The sequence below is a fragment of the Aphidius gifuensis genome, linkage group LG6 (genome assembly GCF_014905175.1).
Source record: "Aphidius gifuensis isolate YNYX2018 linkage group LG6, ASM1490517v1, whole genome shotgun sequence".
NCBI lineage: Eukaryota > Metazoa > Arthropoda > Insecta > Hymenoptera > Braconidae > Aphidius > Aphidius gifuensis.
In genome coordinates, this window is record NC_057793.1 from 5077165 (window position 1) to 5089215 (window position 12051).

The following is a 12051-nucleotide window of genomic DNA, read 5'->3' on the forward strand; positions in this document are numbered from 1 at the left end:
TTAAAATAAATTCACAAAAGTCCAGTTTCACTAGAGTCTGTATCGTTTTTCGAGATCTTCGAAGTTGAAATATCCATTGGAGAGGATACTGCTGTAGTATAAAAATTGAACGAAAAAAGAGGTGGGATACTGAATTGAGAATACGAGGGTAAAGAGGTCCAAAAACGTCATGAGGTTTCCTTATTTTTATCGACGATCGTAATTTACGATTTTCCAAGTGGGGCCAAGGCTGACACTAGAAGGGAGACGATGAAAAAAAAGAAATGAAAAAATAAAAAAAACTATAGCATAAAAATAAATAAAAAAATAAATAAAATAAAAACCAAGTGCGAGAGAAATAAAGAAAGAAAAGGAAGGAAAACAAAAAAAATAATAATAGCGCGATAGTATGAAAAGCAACGATGGGGTCGCGCGTTAATGCCAGGAAGGAAATAGTAATTTTAAAGATACACGAGCTTCAAGAAGGGCACAACCCCCCTCACCCTATTTCTACACCATTTTATGACAACACTATTTTCCTGTTTATTTCATATTGCTAATTTATTTTTTTTTGTAAATTTTATTAAAGCAAAGTATATGCCTTAATTTTTTTTAAATCAAACTTTTTATATTTCAAATTTCAATTTATAATTTGTGATTAAATATATTTAAAAAAACAAATAGCTAAATTTTTAATGGCTCTTGGATTTTTATATATTTACATATATACACAGTATATTTTCAATCTACAAATAAAAGAGAAAAGAAATATTATAATAAAAATACCATTAAATAATAATAAATTCAATCAGAAAGTATAATGTAGACTGAATCTTTGTAATTTTCCGTATAAATATACGATAATTCACTTTTCAAAATTGAAAGTCTGCCGAGGATATATACATACATATATATTTAGTGAAAAACAAGAAAAATCGGAAAGAGAATCGTCATAATTATTGCCAACTGAATGTGTACAAAAGTTTATTTTTTTGTATGTATACACTCTCATTTCAATAACAGGAAGAGGCAATCGGGCGAGTCGGTCTTTCCGGCATTCCGGCGTCCATTTCCCTTCTCTCTATCTTCCAAACCCTTCTCTTATAAATTTTTATATATTTTATTTTATTCTGATATTTCTCCTTTTTTTTCATCTTTATTTTACTCTGTTCATAGATATACTTATGCAACCACCAATCGAATATGAAAAGTTCGACTTCTTCAAAATATAAATAAGCCATTTTACTCGTTCCATATCGAATCACGCTTCTATGAAAACTTGCAATCAATACTATTTTACGTGATACAACATTTCAAAAATGCTTCAATGAATATGATGAATCATACAATTCACGTATTCCTAAATAATTTTCCGTATAATATATTATCATTTATATTTATTTATAAAGAATATAAAAATAACAAAAAAAAAAAAAAATTTAATAAATATTACTGCTGCATTGAGATGTCTAATTTTTGATAAAATATAATTACACGTCATAAAATTAATTGACATTTAAGGTTTTATATTTTTTTAATCTTTTTTTACTTTTTCATTCACTCATTTAGTTTTACCATCATCAAAGAGCTCCACTGTGATATTATTATTAATTTTTTCATTTTCACTAGACCAGAAAAAACAAATATTATATACGCACACATACATTAAATGCCGCACGTCACAAAAATTTCACATTTTTTATAATTGCTTTACATCATATGCAGAATATACTTTGATGTAATTAATTAACTAGGATATATAAAATAATAATAATTAACAAATAAAACTTTTATATTCTTTAGTTCTATGTAATTACAAATTTCATGTGAAATTTGCGGAATAAGTAAATAAAAATATTGTTAAATACATCTTTGTTAAAATAAACCTCTTTTTGTATGCGGGATGCAAGTTGATGGAGAATTTCAATCTACAAAATGAAGATTTACATTTGTGAAGATTACTAGATATTTATATGTGTGATAAAGTAAAGAGAGTATTTACTGTAGAATACACAAGGTTATGTTTGGCAATTCGAAGGAATGATATGTACCTATGACAACTGGGGGAAAGCGTATATAAGGAATCATTGAACGACAAGAAAGGGATAGACAAACATGAACGATGTGCCCAAAACAACCAAGCTTAACAATGCTCCCGGCGATGACCTTAACATATAGATATATATCCTCAAGCTTTATATATCTTATAACAAAACCCTTCCAAAACACTACCACTATCAAGCCAATATCCTCCCTATTTTCTCTGTGCATGCCATGTACAACCACATGTGTCTTGCTCGTATATATTGTACACGTTATAACGGCATGCCGAAGTTGAACACACATACGTGAAACTAAATGCACCGTGTGTGAACATGAGCATCTTCTTTGTAGCTTTATTGGTGAAGGCAAAAATCTCTCTTCTCGGCATTGATGCGTGGTGCCCTTTTACTTTTCTAATATACAGTCACGTCACTGCATAACTCGTCTATCTCTCTCTCGCTCTTTTTCTCTCTGTTTATATCTATATATATATACATATACATGAACATTGTATGCATATAGAATCATTCTGGAATTTCAAGTCTTTTTGACACAATGATGAAGACGAAATTTAACGAAGAGTGAACGACAAAATTACAACTCAACTTTAGGCTGTAAAAATAAATTACATTCTATCTTGTCGTATGTGCATATATCAAGTGTAAGTGATTGTTCTGAAAATATGTAAAAAAAAAAAAAATGAATAAAATTTCGATGATAAAATAGAGAGAAAAAATTTTCACAAATTTAAATGGAAATATTGAATGATGTCAGGACTAAAAGTTGTGTCAGGTATCGAATTTATAATTCAATTAATGCCTCGTTATCGATAACATTCGATTACATTTCGAACAAAATGCCATGTTAATTGAATTATCATGTAATTTTTATTTTGAATAAAAAATAATAACGATTATTATTATTTTAATTATTTGTTAGGTTAAATAATAATTATATAACTTTTTTTTACATTTTCAGTTTTGTTTTATCCCAAGTGGAAAAAATTTGTATAAAATATATATGGAATATATATAAAATATGTATGGATTTGGACGTAGATTTTCCATACATATTTTATATATATTTTATATATATTCCATATATATTTCATATATATTCTATATATATTTTACATTTATATATTTTTTATATATATTTTATATATTTATATATTTTGTATATTTCGATATAATGTATACATTTAAACTTATAAATTTTCAATTTGATTATAAATGAATGAATCATATACTAATGAATGAATTTATACAAGATTAACATAAAATGAATAATTAGTTTGTAGCAATCACTTAATTATAATGTACTTAGTGTCAAATATATATTATATATGGAATATATATGGAATATATATGTCTACGTAAATATACATATTCTATATATATTCATATATATTCAGTTTTGTTTTATAATATTATAAAAATTTTTAATTTAATTTCTTTGAATAAATAACTTTTTCAAAAGTTTCAAAAAATATGAATAACGTTTAACCACAAAAAAATTATATGGCGTTAATTAATATATGTGAAAAAATTGCATGTGAATACAATTTTGTTTTGTTTAATTATTAATTATTTTTTTTTGTGATAATTATAAGATTATCAAAGCGGTAAAAATTGTTAATGTATATTTAAACGTTGGTTTTTTTGACGTAAATCGAGTGAATGTTTTGAATGAACAATTTTCTATTCATCCAAGCTGGTGGGAGGAGACTTTGCAATTAGACGAAAAAAATAAAAAAAGCGTGTTACGTTTACCAAGCTTGATGGGGCTTAGCGGGTTGTATAAAATATATATATAATACTGCAATGACGAGCGTTTGTAAAGGGTAGATGTTGGGCTCTAATAATAATTTGTGGTAAGGAAAATTAAAATGCCAAGAAACCTTGGCGCGGTTTTTTACTGCTACCAGAGTAAAAACATGTTGAGTTGCTATTATACAATATAATTATCATTGTTATATATATAAAATATTTTTTTCAGCATCAAAAGAAGAACATTCGGGTATATTTGTGTGTACTGTCATATTCATGATGCAAAAAAAAAAAAAAAAAAAAAAAAATTAGGACAAGTCAAAGCAAAAAGGAAATGCATACAGAAGTCGTTAAAAATATATATATTTTTTTTTTTTTCATATTACTATTTTTTATTTTTTGCTTGACATTAGAATGAATTTTTTTTTTCTTTTATCCTTAGCCATGACATTTTCTAGTATTGTTCATTACTGTAACGATAAACTACATGAAAAATTTAAAATTTTACTTTCTAAACATTTAAATGAAAATAAAAATATTACTCTGGATAATTATCATAAAATAGTCAACAAAAAAAATAAATAACGAAACAAACCAAAAAATAAATAATATTTTAATAAAATATTATAAACTTGTAATGAAAAATAAAACTATTGAATCACTGATGAGTCAGTGATGGCAAATGACAAAAAAAAATTAATAATTTTTATTTTTTGTGAGAAATAAACAGATGAACGATAAAAAATTATCAGTATTCTCAAAAGAACACTTTACTCATGTGTACAATTCAATGAGATGTACATAAAAAAAAAAAAAAAGAAAAAATGCAGGAAACTTTTATAGGCGTGACGAGAGAATTTTTGAGACAAGCATCGGATGTATATCAACATGTCTAGGAAAGAGCCCGGCGCCTCAAGAGTGAAATGTGATGTCTTTTTATGCGCGGGGTAAGAAAAGGCAACCCTCAACCTTTGCGTTCCGAGCAATGCTTACTATCTATCCATTTTCCCCCTCTATTCAGCAGTACAAGTAAAAAAAAGGACGATAATAAAAATAAAATAAAAAAACAATAAAAAAAAAAAAGTTAAAAAAATAAGAGGGTGCGTCATTTCATATTGTGAAGTTGAAAGCATTGAAAGAGCACTTTGTCACATAATAAAGGACACCTACAAATGAACATTAGTTGTTCTATAAGCAATAACATGATGTAGTTGATCTCTCGACATTCAATATACATTCCCTCAGATAAACTTTGCATGATAATAAATCTATTTGAAATATATTTTTTTATATATACATTTCCTTTATTTGTTTTTTTATTTTTATTTTTAAATTTTATGTCAGAGTGGATGATCTCTTCATGCCCCTATATTACATCGAGATCATAATACATATAAACATATAAATGGATGTATGTTGTGGTTCACCGACTTCAAAATAGTCCGCAGGTATATCATCTGACGACGAATAATATTCAAATGGTTGATCAAAGAATATGTCAAAACCATATATCAATTAAAATTTTACAAACCACAAAAGGTCAACGACAGAAAATAGAAATCTCATTTTGTAAAAATATATGAGGTTTATTTTCATATATATATATTTTTTTTTTTTAATAATGCAAATAACAAATAAAGAAATAAGTATTTTAAAAAATAAAAATAAAAATTATAACGTTGACCGGAAATTAAAAAACTTCTATTGCAATCGGTCAAGCTATTGTTTTTCTTTTTTCAATTTTTTTTTTTTAAGGTTCTATTATCGTTTTATAGCGCTGTTTTTTATTTTAGTTTTATTGTTTTATATTATTTATTTTTAAAGAAAAGGGTACGTTTTTAACAGCACATTTATTCGTATTGCCCTGGTCAACGACACGAAATATATATAGCCTATAGCCACGTATAAGCCTCGTCTCTTGTTTTTGGCTTGTAGTCACGTACATGAAGCACATGGAATTTATTTTTTTTTTCCTCTTACGTCCGGCAATTTTTCGTTCTACCATCGTCTCTAAAACGAACGTGTGACTATGCCCTTTATCCAAAATATTTTATTATATATACTATCGTTGGAAATAAAAATATAAAAAAAAAAAATGACAAAATTAATACTCCATGATTCGATGGACTGCAGCTTTTCTATCTAGTTTGATTAATTATTTATTTTTATATATTTTTTTTTTTTATCAAACATCAATATATTCCATTTGATAAAAAAATCAATTATATCTGCATTTTTATTTTTTTACTCCTGTATATATATTTTGTACAATATTCAAAATTCATTTTAATTTTTTAAAATTTTTTATAAAATTCACCATCACATTTTTTTTTTTAATATTCATTTTATGTTTTTACGAGTGTAAAAATAAATAAACTAAAATGTCATAAAGATTTTCTTTCTAGAACCAAAAGTTTTCACACCCTTTTGTAAATAGTTGAATTTGACCTATTAAAGCTTGAAACCTCAACATTATGTTTATTTTATAGTTGCTGACCTGTCATGAAAGAGAAAAATTATATAGCAATTCTCTGCGTGTCGTTGCACCTTCGGGAAAACAAGAATGGAAATAGTCTGTTTGTATTGCACCCAGCGGGAGAAACCCAGAAACAGGACAAAAAAAAACACTAGATTTATTAAATAGTTACATTTTATCGAATCATATAAAGATAGAAATTCTTGAAAATTTTAATCACATACTTAAGCTTTGTAATATGATAATTTCCTACATTTATTACCATTGTTTCTCATTATTTTAAAACACATACATATATTTTTTTTTTTTTCTCATTTTTATATTGTTCTATCAATATAGTGAGAGAAATAAAATAAAAAAAAAAAACAGTTTTGTGCCCTTGACGTGTATTTATATATTCACATATATTTTTTTAATTTTATTATTTTGTTTCCTGAAACATTTATACACGTGTTATGTGTGTTTAACATCTGGGTCTACGTATTTGTGTTGTATTACAAAATTTCAAAAATTGTGGGATCATGTTCAGGTCGTCAATATGAGGCCCTATAACTTAAGAGTCCTCAAGGTTACCTTTGTCACCCGATAAAATAAATAATTTGTAAAAATTATTTAATCATAAATGTTAAAAATAATAAATAAAATAAACTTTAATTTGAAAAAATGAAAAAACTTTCAAAACGTGCTGAGATATCATATTTATAAAAATATAAAGCAAAATGTAAATAAAAATTGTGTTATAAAAATATTATAGTTCATATCCTTGGTACGTGATATTCTTTCTATAAAAGTACCATGATCACATCGTTTTGCTTGACCATTTGTATACATATCTATACACAAGAAGTAAACTAAAAAAAAAAGTTATAAATATATGTATATCCAGAGGGTAAAAATGTAGAAATGCTATACTGACTGCATAAAATCACCAAGAGAGCACATGGCCTGACTGGAGCAAAAAGTAAGGGCCACCCAATTGCATACACAGTGAAATGGAATGAGAAAGAATGAAAAAGAACAACAAAATAAAGTGAGAAAAAAATAATATAATAATAAAAAATAAATAAATAAATAAATATATATTGGGGTAGGGATGTGATGGGACTAGTGGATTGGACAGACGAGTGTGCGCGAAGAAACACCAGTGGTTACGTTTATATGTCATACGTATAGTTCCCGCGCATGTGCTACCAGTAAAATGAGACTTCTATTACACTAGCTTTGCGCGGCGACGTTCAGTCTCGTTTGTTCCAATCTCGCGGCTGTATGCGTTTAATTATCTCATCTAAATTATTTTAATTTCAAAAAAAAAAAAAAAACATTTTTAATCAGTCAATGAAATTATTAGATAAAAATAAATAAATAAATAAATATTTAAACAGGTGTCATTATAATTAATAATAAATTAATATTTAATTTTGTTCTTTTAAAAGTTTAATTTTATCATAATAAAATAAATCAAAAAATAATTTTTTTTTATTTTAAATATATTATTATTTCAATGGTTATTTGTTTGTAATTTATTTATAATTAAAAAAAAAAAGTGTGGTAAAATTTATGGATTGAGAAAACAAAAAAGAAAACTAAACGAAAAATGAGTGTTTTAAGATTTCGATATTGTTGACGCCCTCAAAAACACATGGATGATAAAAATTGATAAAAAAAAAAAAATAAAATAAGTGTGAAAAGAGTGATAAGTGAGAGAGTGGTGTGAAGGGGTGTGAAAAAAACTTAAACAGTTTAAGGGAAATAGTACACCCTGTGGACCAATTCTCTTGGGGCTTACGTTAATCTTGCTGTGATCGAAACTAAATTTAGGGGATAAAATATCAAACAAATTATTTGTCCTGATTTTAATAAAATAAGTTAAATAATGATCAAATAATTATTTTTAAATTAAATAACAATAATGTATTATTTTGTTATTTTTTTTAAATTGTGAAAATTGTGTATGACGTTTAATGTACTTGTACATTAATAACAATATTAGTTATATGATTTTTTTTAAACCATCGTGATTTATGACATTTCATATTTACATTTAAAGTTAAAATGGGCCGTTTAGATTGGATAAATCTAGTAGTGCTTTTTGCTATCATTGCAGGTGAGTTTAATTTATTTATAATGAGTGTTTAAGTCTCATTAGTACGATTCATGAAAGGATGTTTAAATTTTTTTTTTGTATGAAACGTGTAAACATGTAATTTGAAAGAAAAAAAAATACATGTTTTTATTTATTAAATGCAAGCTATAATTTTTACATACTAAATTATTGTCGAGTTTTCAATTTAACAAGTTCACTCAGTGAATAACACATGAATCGTGGGTAATCGCCTGTGTCAAGTTTCAAATACATGCTTGACTGATAAATATGAAAAGTTTATATTTGAAAATTTTTTCAGATAATCTTATGAATACTTTTTTTTTTTTTTTCTTTTATATTTCATATAGTTTTATTTATTTTATTATTATTTTTTTCGTTGAATTTTTTTTTGGCGCGTGAAAAAGTTGTGATATATTTCAATTGGCTGTGGCGTCGTCTGGTCTAGTTGATTTTCTATTACAATAGCATGCGCCACCCAATATAATTCTCAGCTATTTGTTTGCATCACACTTTGGTCCTTATGTAAACGCACTTGTCTGTATATATACACTCAAATTGAGTGTATTTTCTTTGCGCGGAAATTTAAATCGTCAAGGCGTTCTTTCAACTTGATACGTATCGCCATTGGCTAAAATAACTGGGTGCCTTGATTAAACTTTTACCAAATGAAAGCTTGCTTTTTTTCGTTTTAATTTGATTTTTTTTTTTTATCTTTTTTGCTTAATTTTTTTTTTTTCTCTTTCAGTTTCCGACATTTGATAAAAATGTTATTTTTTGTTTTTTTAACTATTAAACTACTTTTTGCTCGTTTGAATGAAAAACTTTATTGCTGAAAGATACTTTTAACACTTGATAGAGGTTTATATATATAACCAAACTAAAAAAATTTACCCTGATAAAAGAAAAATAAAATAAAATTGAACAACGATTGTAGGGGAGTAAGTCACGGTTTGTTCAAGTAAGTCAATCCAAATGTCGAAAGCAGTTACCAACAAAGAGTTAATTAACAATTCTAGAATTAATGAGCAAAATCATGTAAGCTTGTGATCTAATTTCATCTTTCAACTCAGCGTAAAATCTTTTTTTTATATATTTCAATCAAATAAGTTCATTAAAACCAGACATTCATAAATTAAAAGAAAAAAAAATACCCAGAAAATAAAAAATAGTTGCCTAAAAAAATTTATTTCCAATTTAAATTAAGAACTTAATCAAAATCAAAAGTCCATTTTATTTTTCTTTATCGAATTTTGCATTATTGTTTAATAAACTGGTAAATTATAATAATGATGAAAACATAACTACGCATAATTATATATAAATAATATTCATATGTAATTTATACACTTGAATTTTTTCGTTTGTAAATAGATAGATTATTAAATAACACTGTTATCAGTATTTGCAAAATTCTCTGGATAGTGATAATAGTCTAATGATGACTTCGTAGATGTAATATAGACCGAAACTGTTAATGAGATTGACTTTATTATGATAGTCCACAACTTCGTATATATAATACTACCAAATATATATGTGTATAAGCTGAAATGATGGAGAGATCACGTCTTCATCATAGTCTATATACACTAGTCCCTTTCCATTTATAGCCAGCATCAGGTTTACGAGAAAACACTAAAGAAGTCATCTCAAATATAAAAGATATTTTCTTTGAACCACTTTAGATTTTACGATTTATCGAATAACTCAATTTTCTCATTGTCGTATATGTAATCGAAAATGTAATTCCATATTATATCATGACAGCTAAATTAAAAAAAAAAAAATACCAACTTGATAAATGTTTAAATAATCATAATTATTATTTAATTAATTTTATTCTAATTAAAAGTATTTTTTTTTAATACCCATTATTAGAAATTATAATTAACCATTAAAATTTAATTAACACGAATCAATATTTCGCTTATTTTACATTTTAAAAATACGAAAATTAAATTAAACAAGCAAAATTATTTAACTACAAAATACAAGTAGTAGCTGGTAATTCAAAATTATAAAAGAAAAAAAAAAAGAATTGTGGTGAGTCATTTGTATGTACTTTCACCCTTTTTTGGCGGAAAGAATAAAAAGAAATAAAAAAAAAAATTAACACACAAGACTCGTTGAATCAAACTAATGAGCAGAAAGGGGAAACAAAAGAATGATAAAATAGACCTGGCTCATATTGTAATTTATCCATAATAAAAATTAAAAAAAAAAAATAAGACAAAAAAAATTCACCATGATGCAAATGGTCTAGTGAAGGAAATGGCGACACGCCACCCACAGTTCTACCCTGGTGATTTCACCACGGATGCCAACATCAGACATGGAATGTCAAAATGTACAACAGACATACATAATCTCCCTACCTCCCTTGCTTCATCTACCCCTTCAATATGCTGGTCTGATCGTAATCATATGACTCGTACATTACCATAAACCCCAAGGGGACAATAATCAACAATATGATGGAGATACAATATTTTAACTAACATGAAATACATAAATATGCAAATACAATTCAAAAGGATTTGCAACTAAAAATAAAAAACCACATCACACACTTTTATCTATATACATATATGCACAAAAATAAAAGGGAAAAAAATCAAACCAATTTAATAGAAATACTTTGATGCAATGCTGAAAAGCTCCATTTAACTGCTGTGTTTTTTTAACGAATCATAAATTACTTTGTGAAAAAAAAATCCACATATACATAATATATATAATACAATGAAAAAAAGATAAAAAAAGAAAAAAATACATGTATAAAATAGTTGGTCTCTGAACTGAATACGATTCTCAAGTAAAACACAACCTTAGTCTCAGTAAAGCTTCCTCTTTGGGGCTTCCAGTATAAAACGCCAAAGAGAAAAAGATAGGGAGGAAATAAAAGTAAAATAAAGCGTTAGAAATAAGAAAAAAAAAGTTTAAAAATAAAAAAAAATACTAGAGGGCAAATAAGGGCTTTGAATGGACTACATTTTTTTTTTAGATTTTTCTAGCAAAGCGTAAATGCTTGGTCGCAAAAAAGCAGTAAAAGCTCAAGTCACACACAGTGAACTTTTGTCAATTTTCGACTTGCTGCGAGCCACACGGGACTGAGTATATGACTGTGGGAAACCAAGACAGATAGAGAGGGTAAAAGAAAGATAGAAAAATATATAAAAAAAAAGAAAAGTTAGATAGATAGTAAGTGTGAATGTCGAGAAATAAAAGAGTGAATAAAAAATATAGAAAAAAAAAAATCTTTCTGCTTAGTCATATATAGAACTGAGACAGAAAACTCGTGCCAGAGTTTGGGCCAATTGAAGATAAAAGGTACCAAAGAAACACAATTGTCTGAGACACACGCTGATCTTTGCTGTCTTACTGATTTTTTTATTTTATTTTTTTTTGTTTTTTTTTTATTTTCCGAGTTTTGAATGAAGAACAAAATAGACGAAAAGTACAAAAGACATAAACGTTTTTCCATCCCACGAAATGTCAAATGTCGTATAACCCGCGATTTTTCACAGCTTTCAGAAAAAAAAAAAAAATAATATATATGGATTTAACACTGTGACCCTGATGCACTCTCTTTTACACAATATGAAACGGAAAAATAAAAATGAGTATTTTTATTTTTTAAAGTTTGTATTGTCAAAAGCTTCTTTAAAATACCCGAGCTT

The 12051-nt window shown here is 26.4% G+C and overlaps 1 protein-coding gene across 1 annotated transcript in view; it reads left to right on the plus strand.

The window, feature by feature from the left end:
• Window positions 1-7503: 7503 nt before the first annotated feature.
• LOC122858998 overlaps window positions 7504-12051 on the plus strand; it is a 48231-nt gene continuing 43683 nt past the window's right edge. The window contains exon 1 of the mRNA XM_044162309.1: window positions 7504-8371. Within this exon, the coding sequence (XP_044018244.1) occupies window positions 8320-8371 (52 nt within the window). The 5' untranslated portion in view covers window positions 7504-8319. The remainder of the gene's footprint in view (window positions 8372-12051) is intronic.